Source organism: Panthera leo, chromosome D2, assembly GCF_018350215.1.
Source record: "Panthera leo isolate Ple1 chromosome D2, P.leo_Ple1_pat1.1, whole genome shotgun sequence".
In the NCBI taxonomy this organism is placed as follows: Eukaryota; Metazoa; Chordata; class Mammalia; order Carnivora; family Felidae; genus Panthera; species Panthera leo.
This window is the reverse complement of record NC_056689.1, coordinates 36,583,311-36,602,626: the sequence shown is the minus strand read 5'-3', so window position 1 is coordinate 36,602,626 and position 19,316 is coordinate 36,583,311. Positions and strand designations below refer to the sequence as shown.

General features: G+C 43.1%; 1 protein-coding gene across 8 annotated transcripts in view; it reads left to right on the top strand.

Annotated features, from left to right (window-relative positions):
• The window catches only part of KCNMA1 (potassium calcium-activated channel subfamily M alpha 1), a 726,269-nt gene that overhangs the window by 587,166 nt on the left and 119,787 nt on the right, over window positions 1-19,316 (top strand). For 5 of the 8 annotated variants that reach the window (XM_042909282.1, XM_042909279.1, XM_042909278.1 and 2 more), the window contains 2 exons: window positions 1,774-1,860; window positions 8,048-8,124. In XM_042909282.1, coding sequence (XP_042765216.1) covers window positions 1,774-1,860; window positions 8,048-8,124 — 164 coding nt within the window. Of the gene's footprint in view, window positions 1-1,773; window positions 1,861-8,047; window positions 8,125-11,923; window positions 11,933-18,535; window positions 18,710-19,316 lie in introns of all 8 variants that reach the window. The other 3 variants (XM_042909285.1, XM_042909284.1, XM_042909283.1) reach the window with 2 other exon arrangements.

Sequence of the window (19,316 nt, the reverse complement as noted above, 5' to 3'; positions counted from 1 at the left end):
TTAGTAACTTGCCCAAAGTCAGACAGCTACTAAATGGTTGATGCTGGAATTTGGGCCCAATTTCTGATTGATTGCAGAGCCAGGGCATACGAGAACTGCCTTGTAGCAAAGGGGTCAGAAAGTGTGCAGAATCCAGAATTCTGCCCTTCTAAGACATCACATTTAATTGGCTTTGAAAAAGGAATCCATCTAAACTGTATAAGCTCTGACCCTTTCCCCCTGATGATCATGAGAAGTCAGAGAGCTGTTGAACCAATGTAAAGAATTGGCAGAGGGGTAATTAGGAGGTGCCTGTACAGTGCCACTGTCCATTGCAAGCTGTTGGTGTTAGTGTGGCCTGCTGCTTCCTGATTTGTGAAGAATGTCATTGTTTCCTGTAGTTCTAGGACAGAACAGTCCAATCATCCTGGTCTCTTGCTATTATTCAGTGTTAATGACAGTGATGACACAGGATTGGTTTCCTTCTGTCAGGTCTCGTTATGGGTAATAGTGGATGTTCTTGTGACCACAAACAATTATTTTGCAATCATGATCCACTCTGGGTCCTCCCAACACAACGAAAGTTCACCTGGTCCTTCCCGTATTGCTACAGACACATCACCCTGTTGTCCACAGCGCCTTTCTGGAATTGTTTTGCCAGCAGTAAAAAATTTCCATATTAATTACCATCCTCCATTTTGGTTATTTTAGACAGTTGAGGACTTCCTTTAGCTGGATTCCAAACATCTTTTACCTTAAAGCCAGCTTTTCAGATCAGAGAATACCTCTGTTGTATCTATTGCTACATTCAGAGGGTCTAAATTCTGTGTCCATTAAGCCCAAAGCCTCATCTTAGTCTGTTTGTAATACATTTCTGTAATCTGCTCTTGATCAGGAGAAAATTTAACTTGTTTGTTTCACCCATTTATTAGATTGGGATGCATGTATCTCTTTTGTCAGTCCAAACACAACTTGGTCAGCTAATCTATTTATAACACTTTGAAATAGGACAGTGTATATTTAAGTGTATACTTCCCTGCAAGGGGAAGTTTTTTTTAAGGCATAATTTGCATGTTGTTTTCTAATTACAATTTGCCCCAATCAGGATGTACTAGACACACACTTTATTCAAACACTCCCATGCATTCTGGTAAAAGCAGACTGGAATCATTTCCAACTGCTGGCATTTTTCTTTTTCCCCATTCAGGTAGATCCAATTCTTTCTACATAAGGCTGCACGTGGAATCCACTTCCATGTCTTTACCGATGTCGTGCAGATGTTATGTTTGCTTCTGCATTGGTTACAGGTGTCGTGTACCATTCCTTGCAGTAATACATGTATATATGTATGTTTCTGGATGCATATAGGGGTCCCATTAATGCTCTGTCATGTAATGGAAAATTGGTGTAGCAATAGGTTTAATAGACCAATCACATTCAATGTTGACCATCAACAGAAGTTTCCAAGGGGCAACATTATTAGGAACTTTGCTTCAGATGAGAAGCCCATGATGGCAACCGCATTATACACGCCCAGCCCTAAAACCTAGATGTGCTTTGATTTCTGCAACTGGGAGTATGCCAGCCTGGGAATTGAGAATCAGAGCTTTATGATGGCATTATCCAATTAAATGTTTGGGACTCTGGACATCAGGCTCTAGACAACATCTTTGGGAAAATCATTAGACTAGTGGGCCCCCTATAAAATTAACAGTACAGTGTAGCCTTCAAGGTTTTATTCAGAACATGAACTCACAACTGTATCTTCTTTGTTTGTTTTTGTTCACTGAGCAGTATATTAATTAATCCTGGAAACCATCTTAAGATCCAAGAAGGTACTTTAGGATTTTTCATCGCAAGTGATGCCAAAGAAGTTAAAAGGTAAGAGTTTATATTCATCTGTCTTCCTTTCTGGTCCAGCCACATATGTCTTGATCCACCACAATGGGCATAATTTCAGTATGTATAGGGCCCTAACCCCTAAACTTCTTAACATGTCTGTGGGTATCAATGGTGCTTCGTCTTAAGAAAAGGAGACTGTGCTTTCAAATGCTTCCATGAGCTCCTCTTCACATCATTGATTCCACATCTTTCAACTGGAATAATAACATTTTAGAACTAGGAGGGTCTTGTTAACCGTTCCTTCATTTTCCAAGGGAGGAAAGTGAGTCCCAGAGAGCTGAAGTGATTGTTCGAGATCATCCAGATTCTTGATGACCCAGAACAACATAACACAGGACAACTGGTTCCTTGTCTAGTACCCTTTACCTAGTATCATCCAGGAAAATTTACTTGAGATTTATCAGCTTTCCACTTTAAGTGCCGAATGGAATCTCAAAAGGTTTGGATTAATTTCAGATGAAATACTAAACTGGCTGTATTTCTGTTTGTGGGCTACTAGGTAAGTAGGCAAGGTTGTCAGGTTCAATTCTTAGGCCTCTGTAGGTACAGCCCACGATTTTATTGACCTCGGTGTTTTATGACACTTTTATCAGTATCCTTAAACCTGTTTAAACAGCTGGGAATCATAGGGCTATTTGGAGAACACCATGGAATATCATTATATTTGCTTCTATCCTTGATCTATGAAAAATTTATGAGCAGAAGATGTGACTCGAATGGCCAGACAGGTCACTCACTCTAACAATAATGTTACACAAACTATTTAAAATAGATTATTACTTGTGAAGGTCTGTAATTATTTATGTAAGCCTATTGTTTTCATTTAATGAGCTTCCACTCAAAGCCAGGCCTGTGTTAGGTATTCTACATTCTTAATTGTTAGTCCTCAAAATAACTTCGTAAGGTAAGTCTTCTAAAACCCTCAGGGCTTTGGTCTCCTCATTGGTCAAGTTGAGATAAATGATTTATCCGAGGTTATAAAGCACAGAAGCAAGTGGCAGTGCCCAGATGGGAAGTGGTCTTTCCTTTTCCAAAACCCACACTTTCTACCAAATTTAATGAAACTAGCAAATTCTTATGTAGAGTTTAATATGTGCCAGCACTGTTCTATGGACCAGGGACCCCAAGTATTGATGAACTCATTTCATCCTCTCACCAACCTTATGAGATAGGTATCATTACTATTTCCATTTTACACATGAGGAAACTGGGGGGCTGATTGGGTAACCAATACCCAAAGCCCTACTGCTTGTGGGTAGTAAGGCCAGTATGTCCAGTGCCAGAGCTTATGCTGTTAATTATTCGTCATGATGTGATCCTGGCATGCCGAGCACAGAACTATATTTGATAACTGATGTCTATTACTTTCTGCCTCTTCACCCACTCCTACAGTCTAGCCATACTATTTATGAAAGATTTTAGGAGGAAAAATGGGATGGGGAAGCAAAAAAACAAAAACAAAAATTCTTTAAACTGAGCTCTCTAATGGCTTAAATTTACGTCTACAAGTTGGGAAAGAATTGCCATTATTCAGATGGGGACAGGAAAACCTCATCCAGTTCATGGATCCTGACTGTTCTTCAGGAGTACCTCAAGAACTGGGTTCACCTGAGAGAGGAGAGGAGGCTGGTGAACAGGACTGAAGTACCCCTGCCCACATCCCCCCGGAAGAGAAGGCTGTGCTCACATCCAGAATGTGAGACACAGAAGCAGCATCTCAACACCACGTATGGGGAGTGGGGGGCTGGGGAGCACAGCGGCACCATAGATCACGTGTACCTCCCAGATAGCAAATATAACGTGAAGCTCCCATTTGTGTAATTCTATTTCCTATTGCATCTCTTGCTAATGAATGTCACAAATACCAGGCAGTCCAAAAAACAAATTACCTCCTATATTAGGGAGTGCAATATGTCTCATTTCAGTGCTTTATGGTGTTCACAAATACATGCTGACACAATCAGCAACAACAGCAGCCTGTAATTTTCCGTGGTGTGTGATGTGTCGGAGCAAATGCTGTCAGTTAGGGGACTTCAAACAGATGAAGACGGCAGAAAACCACAGAAAGGGCCTTGGAGATTTGAATGAAACTAAACAAGTTTTGTAAAAATGGAAAAGTTGATTATGACGATCTAGTATTGAGTATGCACCCTCTCCTACAAAAAAGCCACAAAAGAAGTTAATGGATTTTTAGCTCACAGAAACTTTCAGATGCAGTGTTTTAGGAACAGAGCAGTGAAACCACCATTCCAGCCTTAGGCCACTTTGGGATGGGCATTCAGTCACTTGTCCACTGCTCCTTGCCACTGAGTATTTTCCTTTTTAAATAATGTTGGCACATAGTCTTTGATGTCGGGGTCACAAAATGGTGCCTCGTTGACTCGGTGTGGCTTGCAGACAGGCTTCATTTGATTCATAATTTTAACAAATGAATTATTTGCCAAGCAGAAGACACCATCATCCTTATTTAAAAATCCTTATTTCTGGTTTCCCCTGAAAAACTTGCAGATCTGGCATTACTTGGCTGCATTCTCATACTCATTCATGCATCAAAGGTCACTCACTTTCTAGAACACTCTGTACCAGGTGCCAGGGAAGCAGTGGTGAACAATGAAGTCCTTGCTCTCATGGACTCATGTTCTAGGGAGGAGAGAATTACAGTTTTGTTTATTCATGGTACATTAATCAAAGAACTAGTGCAGCCAGGTCACTGATTTAGATTGTGCGCAAGTGAAGGCTGCTTGGAAGGAGTGACATTTGAGCAGAGGTGGAGGTGATGGGAAAGAGTCCATCATACGGAGATGGGAAAGGAAGAGGAGACAAAGTAGGGACAGTTTTGTTGTGTGTAGGGAGCTGAGGGAAGGAAAGTGTGTCTGAAGGAGTAGTATGGAGAGATGAGGTAAGAGAAAAAGGCAGGGCTGGCTCCCATAGGACTTGATATGTATGGGTCAGGTTGTTATAAAATGGAGTCACTGATGGCTTTAAGCTGGGAGTGATGTAGTCTGATTTACATCATTGAAAGGTCTTTCCTCTCCATTATAGAAAGTGGGATGTGGGGTAACAGGAGTGGGAGGCCCAACAGATGGAGATACTGCATAGTGTAGGTGAAGATAAGCTTGGGTAAAACTGGTGAGTGGAGGTACAGAGAAGGGAGACCAGTTCAGAATATATTTTAGAGAGTCTATATATAGGACCCGCTGGTAAACTGCATATAAGAAATGAGGGGAAAAAGAGGAATCAAGAATGGAGCCTAGATTTGGAGCCTATGAAATTGGGTGGGTGCTGGCTTCCCACTTTACTGAGACAGGATTTAGCTGGAAGAGGAGCAAGTTTGGGATGTAGGAAATTAAGAATTCTATTTGGCTATGTTAAGTAGACAGTCAGCTCTAAGATTCTGGAGTTTGGGGGGAAGATGAAAGCTGGAGGTGTCATTTTGGGTGCTATATCAGGGAGGGTCCTGGCCAGAAACAGGTGACACACCTAAATGAGAAAAGGGAGGAGAGTTTTATGAAGGGAACATAAAAAGTTGTGGGCAGAGGGTTAAGGAGAACCAATAAGGGATGCAAAAGCACCCCGGAGCTGGCAACAGAGTGGAGCCACTCTCAGCCCTAGATCTGCAGAATCAAGGGGAAGGAGAGTTATCAGAACCTGGAGAGAGAGGCTGTAGTGTACGAAAGGCCACTTGGCAGGAGCTGAGTCCTCTGGAATATAGAGATGTGGCCACCACCATTTCATGGCCCTGCAGGGAGGAATTCCTCTCTTCCCATCCTCCAGTTTCCAGCTGGCTCCTCCCATTGGCTAAACACAACAGGAAAGCAGAGGACAAGGAGACCCTGAAGATCAGCCTTGCAGGGTGTGGATCCGGTCTTCTTGATGATGTGTGTGTCAAGGTCACCAACACAGGGCCACTTGGGGAAGGGGTGGATGAGCAGGAGAGGAAGTGGGGAGGAGAGCAGAGAAGGTTGAGGTGGAAGGAGGGGATATGGAATAGATCCTGAGGTGTGTGAAGAAGCCCCTGGCGTCCGTGGCCATGGATTTGAAGTGAGATTAGTCAACACAGTTGTGTTTCCGTTTCTCAGTTCAGCTGCTCAGGTGCAGGTGTGCAGTAGGGTGTGTGCTTTGCCAGGTGAGTGTGAGAGAGGCAGAGGTGAGTGGAGAAGACAGTGGTGCTCTCAAAGAAGTTCCACTTGGCAAAACTCAGCTGGAGCTTAGCTACGGTGCTCCCTCTGGTTGGGAGATATGTCTCCAGGTCACAGACCAGAGACCCCCCCCCCCCCCAACGTGGCCCCATCTCAGTCATTAGCTTTACCTGTTTGGCCCCCATGGGGCCACTTTCAGAATCCACTTTGAATTTGTGAAGTAATCAACTTTATCTTCTCAACAGTCCACTCAGGCTCAGCACGGTTTCATCATCTCAGCAATAGAGATGTGTTTAAGACCATGGACTTTAGGACTAGACTGTGTGGACTTGAATCCCGGCTCTGTGAGACCTTGGGCAGGTCACATAACCTCCCTGTGCTTAAGTTTCCTATACACTCTGTAAAACAGAGATAATAATCATGACTCCTTCAAAGGATTGTTTAAGGATCAATTCATTGATACTTATAAATGCTTAGAATAGTGCTTGGCCTATAGCCTTGCCCTACAAATGTCTGTTATCATTGTTATCATTATTATTATGTATAGGAGCATCAGATAGGGAGAGAAAATGGCCAAAGGATGTGGACACAAAAAGGCTTCCTCCTTTCCTGTCATTGCCTTTTCAAGGCAGGTCACCATTGATTGGCTTCTTAGCCACATTGCCACTTGCAGGGCAAACAATCAGCTGCCTTTTTTCTTTTTCCTTTTTTCACAACATGGATGAAAACTGGCATTTAGGGAAATAGTGAGTGAGATGCTGGGGTGGAAAGAGCACTGGGCTTGGATTTAGAAGTTGACCAACCCCAGCACAGGATACCTTTGGGCAGGTCGTGACAACCTCCTCATTTTACAGATGAGGACACTGAGTCCTGGAGACTTCCAAGATCTCTTCCAGATCCCACATTGGATTTCAGCTGGTGTCAATCACGTGTACAAATCCTGTGAAAAACATGAAAAGGAACCTGGGAATTGAATCGCCAAGAATTGTGTTTCTTTCTGTATAGTCTTGGTCAAGGGAAGACCATGTTTATCCCTGCCATTCAATTTCACGTTGAAACCAGGGATTTTGTTAGCTCCCATATCCGGAAGCTTGTAAGGCTGTTCCAGTGAATTTTGTCCCAGTAATCCCCCGTCCTGAAAAGATGTAGGCCTCCAGTGCTGTTCTTCTAGGTCCTATGCATTCTATACTTGAATGATCTTGGTTTGTCGCTTGTCTGGACACAACCAATGTGCTTTATAATCACAACTTGACACTTAAGTCAGATGAGGGGATTTTCTTATTGATTGCTGCCTCTGGGTATCCAGCCCTATAGTGCCTTCTGCCCACCCCATTCCAGTGCTCGGTTGAGCTATGCTTCACCGTGAGAAGCAAACCTCCATTTATTTTGTGTTCTTGGGGCCGAGAGTATGGGAGTTGATCGTTCTAGCTTGGGAGCAAAGTATGGGCTATGAAATGCCAGAAGAAATTTGACAGAGGACCCCCTTGACCCATCACTTTTGTATTTCCCCCTCCACCTTCCTCCTTAACCTCTCTCACTTTGAAAAGAAATATCCTTTCAGAGGGGCAAGGCTAATGATTTTATTTGACTGTGGAACTTTATCTTGGCTCCCCCTTCAATAAATATCTGACCAGACAGCAAGGGTTTCAGAGATACATTCCACTTCCCCACCAAGGGCCTGGGGCTGGTTGCCTACATGCTTTGATGAGCAGCCCTGAAGGCTGTGCTCAAAAAACGAAGGATGAGCAGGCAGATGCAGGGGGTCACCTCAGCAGCCATTCACCCCGTTCCTGTTCAAAGAAAGGTTTATTAAAAGAAGCACGAACTCCAATTGCAGAGTCCTGTGTTTGAAATAAGAGGTCTTGCAACAAACATTTCCGTCTGTAAAAGTCTAAACCTTTCAAAAGATGAAAGGAAATTAGTGCTGGCGTGTTTCATTAATTTGGCACCACGGTGGAGGAAATGTGGTATTCATTTCATTCGGGTGGATTATGAAATGTGTCAGTTTTTCCATTCTCTTTCTCCAGGGCATTTTTTTACTGCAAGGCCTGTCATGATGACATCACAGATCCCAAAAGAATAAAAAAATGTGGCTGCAAACGGCGTAAGTAGTGTTTCTTTCCCCCTTCCCTCCCTCTTTCCTTTTCCCCAAATTTGTTTCCCTTCTCCTTTTCCTAGTAAAGAAACACTAAACATCAAGAGGTTTCTTGGATATGTTTATGTTTCGCCCAGCAGTTTAAAGAGACATGGAATAAATACTTGTCCTCGCTTTATTAGAGCAAGGATGAAAAATCACCACCATCAACACCTTTGAGTGAACCTAGTGCCTAATCCCCACCTCTGGACCTTAAAGGGATGCCGAGGCGCTTGTGCCCACTTGAACATACTCAGTACAATATATGAGAAGGAGGACTGCTAAGACCATGGAAGAGGGAGTATTTTTTTGCATAGTGATTTCCACTGGATGGGGGGCCACCAAGTGTAAACACGGGGACTAGGGCTGAAAGGGAAACCGAGTCTGAGGACTGTGTCTCCCAAATGGGAGCTGCTGCAAGGTTTGATACCAAAGTCCAGAGTTTTCACTTGTGGTACCCTCCAGCTGGCTCAGGAAGAGAATTTGACCATGACCAATCAGCTTTGTTTGCCATTGCTCCAATAACCAACCTCAAACTCCATTGCTCCTTGGGGTAGACTAGATTGGTCTCCTTAGCTTCTGGCATATCCTGTCTCAAATCTCTTCCAAAGCAGCTTGCCAGTGTGACCTCTTGAGAAAGATATGGTAAGTCAGGAACGTTGGGTCGTGAGCTCTCCAGAAACCAGGACCTAAAGTGGATTTGCCTTGAGAAGGCCGTGCCTTTTGCAGTAATCATGTTGCATTGCCTAATAGAAATTGTTCATGGCCGTAAAGAAAACAATAATAATGATGCCTTCCTTCCTATGGTGATTTAATGTTTTCAGAGCTCCTTATTTATGATCATTATTTTCTTTGATCCTCACCATAACCCTGGGTAATTGTCAAGGGATGTTATTAATTCCATTTTACAAAAAGAGGAAACTAAGGCTCCAAGTTTAGTGGGAGGATGAGATTGCTAAGAGTCACACAGACCCAACAGACCAGGGCTCAGGCTCACACAAAAGCCTCTCGATGCTGTGCGCTCAGTGCCCTAATCACATCTGCAAGAGAGAAGGGCAAGACAATGACCTTGACTCTGATGAGTAGAAGCACAGTTATGAAAGATTGCCCCATAAAATACTTTTTTCACAAGCAGAAACCAGATAGAAGAGCACTATTCCTGGGATAGGCCAACCAAAGAGGGGGCTTTTTTTCACTACACTCCTAAAGGGGATACAGTAATGTAAACCAGTAAGATATAAATATCATTCTGCTGAAGCACGAAGACACTCGAGCTCTTAGGCAAATACCCATGGGAGCACTCTTGGTCGAGAGCAGATTCTGTAGAAATCCTCTGAGGCTGGTTCCCAAGTTTGGGGCAGTTGAGGCCCACTGTTTTGCTTTTTCCATGGCCCTGTTCCCCCTAGCTCTGACACCTTACTAAGATGAGTATTTATTGATGTCTCAGAAAAAGAGATCCAGACAAAAGTCTAGAGGTCTAAGAATTCTCTGATTCTGACAACTTAACAGGAAGAGCATCTAAGGCTCTTTGTAGGTCCAGAACAAACCCACCTCACTTCCAGTCCCCTGGACTCCATGATACAAAAGGCCCTCCTTACCAGGCCATGCATCCCACCATGGTTGGTCGCGAACACAAAAACACAGCTCAGCTGACCAGGCATCCCTCAGATTTTTTCCATCAGAGGAACATGTATCCCAAGGTGGAAGTAAATGAGAACAACAAATACAAAATGGTTAACTGCACTGTAAGGAAACTTTTGTAGTAGAGGAGGTTGGGAAATGCAGGAGAGTGTCAAGGCCAATAATCCAGAACCAGATAATCTGTCAAAGAACCTGGTTCCACGGGGCATCACTAAAAGTTACTTATTGATTAGGCATCCACATATTTTTGAGTACTTTCTTTGTGCCAGGTGCATGCTTGGTGCCAGGGATGGAGGGGTGAACAAGATAACATCGCTGTTCTTCTGAAGCCTTTACAGTAGTACATGGAGACAAACAATGATCATAGAAACCATTAAATAGATTCAGGTAGAGTCAAATGCTATGAAGAGAGAGGAGACTGCCTGAGGGTATGGGGAACCTTGCAGGGACGCTGCTTTAGCCAGAAAGCCTCCCTTGGGAGGTGACATTGAAGCTGAGACCCTGTCGAGGTTAGTAGAAGAGCAAGGGCAAAGGTCAAGAGGCAGGAATAAGTTTGAAGTGCTGAAGGAAGGAAGGACGGAAGGAAGGCAGACCAGTGGGGCTGGTGGGGCTGGGGAGAGAGCAGAATGAAATGAGTTCAGAGAGGAAGACAGGGGCCATGAGGAGAAACCTGGGTTTTAGTCCTGTAACAGATATAGCCTTTGGAAGATTTTGAGCAAGAACTCAATAGCATCAGTTTCTATATTAGATGACCTCCATGGTGACTGGACAGAGAGTAGACTCTAAGAAGGCGAGGGTAGAAGGCAGAATGATGGAGAGAAAGTGTCTCTGATCCCTGCTCTGATACTGGAATGTTCCTCGTAGGCACTGCAGTGGAACTCAGCAGAAAATTTTTTAAGTCCCTAGAAATGAGGATTTGGCCTCTAGGTTATTTTTCCACCCTGGTTCCAGGCAAGCACCCAGCAGCTGACTTTTAACTTCATCCTGGAGGGAGAGCCACATAACTGTTTGAAATAATTTTATTCTCTTCATTCCCCTTAAAGCTGGTTCCAGCTAGAGAAGGGTGTGATCTCTCACCATGCATGGCATGGATTGCTTCAGAAATACTGCCTCTGAGCTGAGCCAGCATGACAGGGGTCTTGCCCCTGTCTCTCTGTACCCCCTTCCCTCTTGGGCTCATCTCATAGAGGCCCCTGGCTGTGAGGTTAATGTTTGATAACGATCAAAATTGTCCAAATATTGTTCTTCCTAATTAAAAGACCATAGCCGCCTGTGTTACAGAGGGCAGGATGCAGATGTGTATGTGTAAGGAGTGGTCAGAATAAAGTGAACTATTGAACACGGACCTCCCCATGCATACCAGGCAAGTCAGGAAATTGGAGAAGATAGGTTTTGGTTGCAAAGAAACTTTCAAGAGAAGGAGCTAAGGTTGTGAATAATGCATCGGGGATGGGGGTGGGGGTGGGGTGGGGGTGGTTCCTGTGCCTTTGAATGCACATTGCCTGGTGCCCCAAGTTGGAGAGGGCAGCTCACCCACACAGTCATTTGTCCAAACCTGTTAGGCCAGGTGATCATAATTCACCCTGGAACAAGGGCAGAGCTGATGACATGAGGGCAGAGCTGATGACAGTCAGTGGTCTTTATCCACAGCTTCCTAACCCTCCCCTCCCAACCTAGCTCTTCCCCTCCCATCCCCACCCCCACCCGCCCCATTCACCTTGAACATTTCATGCCATACTATCTGGAGCAATCTCGAGTGTGGGCATTCCATCTGGAAATCCTGTGGTAGTATAGTTTAACTTTTGCATTTCTTTCTATTTCTTCATAGCATTCCATCAAGGAAGAGAGTCAAATTCAGCTGTCTGGCCAAGGAGCAAGCTCTCAGAAACTACTATTTACCCATTTTCTTCTTCTGTATAACAAACTTGGTCTAATGATTTACATTTTTTCCCCCAGCCTGTAAAAGTTTGCCAAAGGGTGGACTCCTAGGGGACAAGTCATGTCTGAATTGATGTGTTTGAAGGAATTTTCTTGAACTTCTAATCATTGACATATTTTTGATTTATTTTTTTTCCTCTTTGCTGCCTTGGAATACGGCCCCTACTCTATTTTAACTGCACACTGGTAGTGATATATTGTGAGTAAAACGGGTTCCCAGGAGCCCGGAGTCCAGTTCCCCCTGTCTTTCTCTCTAGAAGAGATACTTCTTTTATTTTCTGTACAGTTTCAGTTTCTTTTTTTCTTTTGGTATTTATGTTGCATGTAGCAGTGACATCATGCCCCAACTCCCTCATCCAACATGGTCTGCAGAGTAGCCTGGAGCTGGAGACCCCTGAGAGCAGGGAACCGCCCTCCGTTCATCTTCCCATCCCCCCAGCCTCTTGCCAGCTTCTGGCACTGTCTTATTTTTCCATTTGAAAATAAGACCTTGACAACAGTGTTTCTCTTGAAGGCCTTGTCTCGGACCTTTAGGGGACGCTGAGTAGGCTGAGGTAATTACCACTATAGCTGTAGATGCCTCGTCAATTGGGGGTCATTGTCATGCTTGCCTTTGATAAATTTTATCTGGTCTCTGCTACTGAGCTTGAATTCCTATCCTGAAGGAAACACACATGCTACATATATATTCCTGTGTTGTGATATATATATGATATGTACCAGTACTTTATATGTAAAAATGAACATTTTTATATATAAGCACAGAAATATTTTATAGAGAGAGTGATGTATTTATTATAATATATGTACCTCTCTATATGAGAAAGTGCTTGCTAAAGAATTAATTGGACATCAAACTTTGGGAGTGTAAGTATCTTAAACAGTCTTACTGGAGACAAATATTTCCCCAGTGGTAATTATTTCCTACAGTCTATGAAGTTCCCTTGCTTTAAAGTTTCTCTTTCAATCAGTACCCACTAGGACATACCCAGTTCTTCTATGGGTGTTAGGCATCTTGGAAGATCCATTGACTTGTTTAAGATGGAAAAGATGACTCAAGGAAAGATGACTCAAGGAGAATGTTCCATTTCATTAGTGAGCTATATAGAAGTCTGAACAAGTAAATGTTAAGTCTCTGAGCCTCTAACTTACTCACAGAATAGGACCCCTCTCACCCAAGAGATGTGGCAATTTTAGGGCCAGGGTTTCTATGTGTGACTCAAAGCAATGCTGCGTTCAGTGGCACCAGCAGTGAGCATCGTCGGATCTTTACACATGCTCATGAGACTCTACTGAAAACGGGACCCAGCCTGCAGACCAGTTGAATCCAATGGTCCTGGAATTTGGAGATGTCTCAGCACTCAGAACTCTCATTGCCTTTGTACCATGCAAATGGGTCATCTGGTTCTGGCTAGTCTTCAGAGTTTGAGGGTACAGAATGCTCAATGTACAAACAAAACAAATGAATGACGTCTTCAGTTCATCGCACAACACTGCCCAAGTTGACTGTGTGGCTCCCTTCATCTGCAGAACATCTGGAAGGGTGGCTCGAAGGCATGTGCCACTTTCATACCTGCAGAGGCACCTCCTGTACCTGGTGATCCTTCAGAATCAGACAGAAAACATGATGTCAGTCAACAAACAACTCTAGTGCCAAATTCCTCTGCCTTCCGCAACCACGGTGTGGTGTTGAGGGCAATATCAACTAATTCCATATACTTAGTGCTACTGACATTAACTAGCTTTTTCTTTCCCCTCTTTCTGATCTTGGAAAACCACCTGGAAGATCCTTCTTCTCCCTGCAGAAGCCAATAGGAGGAATTTTGCATAGTGAAGACATTATTCCTCATTTACAGGACTGGAAAGAATGCTCTCTGATTCCCAGTATCACATCAAAAAAATGTCTCAAACGCTGTGCTTCAGTGGACTTTTTGTTCCATGGTACTTTTACGTATCACTTTAGCTGCTGCTGAGCATACGAAGAGCAGCCTCAGGGTCAGGCTTCAAATTAATCCTTCCTTCATTGGATTGATTTTAACCCTGTGATTGCAGCCTAAAAAATATCTATGAAATGAAAGGCAGATTATCTCTTTTTTCCTTCCACATTAGTCTTCCTTTGAATCTGCTCCATTTGAACCTAAAATACTTTTTCTCCAGCAGCTGGAAAACTCTACCTGAACCTCTCAGTCCAGTGCTGCTTTTCCTGCCCCTTCCAACCCACCCTGGAAATTAAGATTCTGCAATTGGAAATTGGCTGACAATTTGGTCGCTGATGCGGGAGGCAGATGGTGCTGAGAACAGGCTGGAGTCCAACTCCTTCTTCATTCCAGGCTTGGCGCAGAAGGGCTAGCCAGCAGAGAACCTGAGTTTGACAGCTGATTGTCAGTTTGACACAAGGACAGAGCAGTAACCGAGCCACATCTACAGCAGCCACTTCTCTACAGGTTTCCTTTCACATGATCACGACCTTTGAAAATATAGGAAAAGTGCTCCATGAGTACGTCTGAGCCATCTTCCATTTTTAAACACTTTAGGAGTAAACAGATAGCTTTGATGATGTCCGTTAGGGAAATACTTGTATTTTATCTCTACAAATAGCACTAGGAAGTCATAATGGAAATATTGGATGAATATCCACTTCATTGTGGTGAAGGAAAGCATATAAAAGCTTTTTCTCAAATTGTAAAACTGCTAAGACAGGGTTCTTTGGAGGAAGGTGAGACCCAGGGTCTAATTCTTGGCAACAGCATAACCTCTTTGAATCTGTGGCACTGGCCCAAGAACAAGAACCTTGTGATGTGGGCCAAAGAGAAAACTGAGTCCCCAGAGGCTGATATTTCTGCTTTCCCAGAGTTAAGGTGGCCTATGGGGCCAATTAATTGAACATAAAGTTCCAAAAGCCCTAAGACGGAATGACAAGTAGCTACAGTATTCACACCTACCAGAGACACGCTCTTGTCTGTTTCCTGTCTCAGGAAGCTGCAGCAGAGCTTTGAGGAGACCCAGCCAACTGGTGCTGAAGTGGTCCCACTCTGCTGGCCATGGCTACAAAGCCAGTGTGTTTGCAAGCTGCTACTCTAGACCACTCTGGAACCATCTCCTAGAATTCACTCATCCCCCACGGCCCCCTAAACATCCACTGTGATTTGTAAGAACCACTGGATTGAAATGCACAGATTTCAACTGTTGGAGACACACGGGGTCCCCTTTCCACTCCCTTTCGTAGAAAGGCCAGCTGGTTCAGGTGATCTGTCGACTAGCTGCTCTTCCACACAGATCCACTAGATGTCCTCATAGATCCACTTTGTATTATTGAAATCCTGGGGAAAAGTCCCTTTTCTGAGGACTGAGATTTGGGAAGAGAGCATTGGGTGACTATGTAAAAAAGAAACCCAGCAAACGCCAAAGGTGAGAGGGCACTTTATGTGTCCAGGGAGTAGATTAAGAAACTTACTTCTGTTTTAAATAAATACCGAAACTTTTAACGTTGTTCTTTGAAACCTAACCTTGGTAGTTTTAAGTGGCATTCTGATATCTGAAATTAACCTTCTAACCTACATCAGCTCCAGAAAAGGAAACAATCATGGAGAAATGGAAATAAAACACCAGTGGTTCTGAGTATCCATGATTCACTAAAACAAACCTGGAGGATTAGGAAACCAGAGAGAGTTGAAAGGGTGGTATTTTCCAAATCAGGAGGTCCAAGACTTAATTTCGATATAATTTTATTTTACAACTTGAGAGTATAATTTTACACACAGAATGCCCACATCTTCTGAAACAGCTACCACTAAGCAGGGAAATCCTCAAACGTTTTTAGTTAAAGCATTTGTTCATGTTCATGACTCGTGTAAGGGCACAGCAGAAGGCTCTTCCTGGCTGGGATGCATATCCCTCAATCCTGATGAATCACTCCACCAGTAGGGAGGTCAGATGGGCCTTTCCTTTTAAGAAGGGGGACCCGGAAGTGTATATAGATGAAGACATCTGAGGGGCGGGGGTGTCCATGAAAATGGACTATTCCAGAAGTAGAGCGAGAGCCACCCTCCCAGTCGGTGGCACCTTGGTCTAGACATTGTAATTCACAAAGGTTTGTCAACACATGGGGCTCAATCGTTTTTAACTGTTTCTGTCTTGTCTTTGAGCCTCTCATTGATCATTCTTGCTGGGTTTTTTTGTGGTGGTGCTTGTGTGTCTTTTGAGATTTCTATTTTGTATTTGGTGTGAGTGTAAAAATGATGACTGGGGAGGAATGACGAGTAATAGCATGTTTGCTTTTTTTATGCATATGCTGCTTTGGAATGTGACTGCTTATAATTAACATTTAATCTTCTTATAGCAAATGGTTTTTTGCTGCTTCGATTACCAGTTTCAGCCTGTTCCTGCATGCTAACAATATGAAATTTTAGAACAATGCATGGTCTCCAGAACAGCCAGCAATAACAGTTGCAAACAGTTCCTGAGAGACACTGGGTTGAGGTTCTGTTTCCTCCCGAAGCCCTTATCAAATATGAGGCTGAAAATCACCCATTAGGATGGATGGGCTTACCTCTGACAGAATGATTTCAAAAGTTATCCCGCCTCATTCTCCCTCCCCTTGTCCTTAAAGACGGGTATATGGAGAAGAACTCTCTTTCCCTATAAATGTGTCAGATTCTATTATTGTGTATGACCCAAAATGGTAGTATGGAAATGAAAACCAGGGACTGCTGCTAATGAGAAGCATAGCGTTTCAGAGTTTGATGGGCTTCTCTTCTGCTACAGCATTTGATTAAATTTTTTTCAAAACAATTTATTTACAGTGAAACAAAAAATCATCTTTGTTTCCCTCCTCTGTGTAAATCACAAATCAATATTTCCAGTAAAAGAACTAAGCAAGAAACAAGTGAGCGGTCTACAAGTTGTACAACAGATCTGGATGCATGTAAAATAACTTTATTTTTATGTCTTCCGCTGAAGACTTTTTCCTCTTTCTTGACTTAAGCTACTACTGTCTGGGGGGTCTGGGCATTCACACCATGCCTTCTAAAGTCTTCCAATTCAAATGCTATAGTGGAACTTTTTTTTTTTCTTTTCTTTCTTCCTTTTTTTTTTTTTTTTTTGTAAAAGCTCAGCTCAGGAATGATGTGCCATGCACTGAAGAGGGCTGGGGCTGCATGGTGATGATCTGAACGACCAGCTAGTGAGGATGCTAAAAGAACATGTCACTAAAAATGGGAGCCAAGTTTACAGGAATGAATCTCTCATTCATCTCCCCCAGTGCCTGTTCTTCACAATCATAACGTTACCCCTGCTTGACAAATATACTGTATGGCAAGTCATAAAGGTCTTAGAACAGGACTTGACCCATTTGAGAGATTTAAACCCCTCTTCCTGGTGACTGTAACATTCAAAGAGGGCAAAACCACAAGCCATATTTTAAAGTAAGAGTGCAACCATTCTCCACAAAGAAAAAGAAAGAGGGGGGGAGAATGACTTTTAAAATGGAAGGTGTAGGCGCGGGGAATAACACCTCTCCAGTTCAGCCTTGCTATTTGGCTATGATGCTTGGAATAAACACAAGTTATTCTCCAATCCTGTGAGAGAAGCAGGCTGGGTCATGCTAAGTGATAAGCAAACACGTTTGCCTGTTGTAGCATCAAAATGAGGCACAAAAAGGCTTCATGGACTGAAATATAAATTGGCTTGAAGGATAAGGGTGAAGTGTTTTTGAGAACCACTGCAGTGATGTCCAGCAAGTTTTGTAGGTCAACACTCAAGCTGGATCCCCAGGCTCCTACGATATCAGTTTAGAAGAGCTATCAATGTTACATGTAAATATAAGTAAGATATTTTACATGGGACCTAATCTCTTACTTCATGTTTTATAACCTCTGGTCTATTTTGGCCGATATTTCCTATATTAGAAAAAATTATGATTAACCAATAACCCGATGGCTTTCTGAATTTTGGGGGGCGGGCGGTAGGGGAGAGAAAAGCAGATGCGATTTTCAGATTCTCCCGGCTTTAAGCAGAAAATACACCCATGAGTAGCTAAATGCATTCCAATAGACCAACATCTCATATGCTTTTGGTGATTTCTTATTTGTGAACTGCCTTTAATGTCAAATACGCAGCGTTAGCCTTGAGTAGCTGCATTTCTTATATGGACAGATTTGGATATTTGTTCTGTCAAGAGTAAATTTAAATTCCTGTAGGCATCATGTAAACTCACTCTGGGGAAGTTCAGCAGAGGCATCCTCAGATTCTATATTAACATGTAATCGTTTCACATCTAATTTGATGAAAGCTTGTCCTAGGCTCTGCCTAATGCCCAGAAATGGAGGGAAATTAGAAAGCCTACATATTACATATTTTGCAACTCGCAAAAACCATTTATTGTACCAAATAAGCAATTAATTGATTGGCTGTGTGTATATTTTGACCTCCTGTATTAATTGCGCCAGGGGAAAAATGTCGGTTACATTTTTGCTGTCTTCTAACGTGTTGTTCTTCTCATCCGAGAACCCGATTGTAATCAGCCATGCCCTTTTCCTGTAGTCACCCGCTTTACCTAGGGGAGAAAAATAATACACAACAGCCTTGGGGAACTATAAAGGCAATTTATATTTTCGCTGCTGTTTTTGATGTACAACCAAACTGTTACCAGCAGTCACTCTGCATTTTTTTCTGGGTCAAGACTGTTAATGTGAACTAAGACCTGTGTTAAATCCCTTTAGCTCCCTTCCAGCTGCCTTGCTGTGTGTGACCTTGCCATTAACTACCGCTCTTCCTCTCCTCCCATCCAACCACATGGTTATAGCCAAGATGTCCATCTACAAGAGAATGAGACGGGCATGTTGTTTTGATTGCGGACGTTCTGAGCGTGACTGCTCGTGCATGTCAGGCCGTGTGCGTGGTAACATGGACACCCTTGAGAGAACCTTCCCACTTTCTTCTGTCTCTGTTAATGATTGCTCCACCAGTTTCCGTGCCTGTAAGTTTAACCCCGACACACGGAGTTCCATGTCTGTGCTGTCTGTGGTATCATCCCCGTCTTGTGTCGTGCCCTGTGGTTCTGTGAGTCTGTGGAGCTGATGTTTTCTTCCCAGTGTGATCTTGTGTGGTGACTGATATGTTGTCCTCTCTGCCTGTGTCCCTGTGTACATGCTGGGGAAGGCTCCCTTCCCATTCTGTTAACTTGTTGTGCTTCTCGTACTGGTGTGCGGAACTGTGATATTCTAGTCTAGTGATATTCTCCCTCTCTCTGTCCTTTAAATAAATATAAATGGAAATTAATGTGACAGCAAATCAAATACCCTATGACTACAAAGATGTGTGGAAATGCCTATCTTCATATTTGGGTAAAGGCTCTACACTGGATTGGGTTGCAGGGAGGAAGGAGAGGAAACACGTAGAGAGAAGAAACCAATTCGACCATTCAATTGCTTTTAGTGAGCTTAGATCATTTCCAAAACACAACAGGGATAGGATGAATGTGGATTTCCTTCTTTCTTTCTTTCTTTCTTTCTTTCTTTCTTTCTTTCTTTCTTTCTTTTTTCTTTTACCTTGTCTTTTTAACCTGTATCTCATTCTTCCAGTGC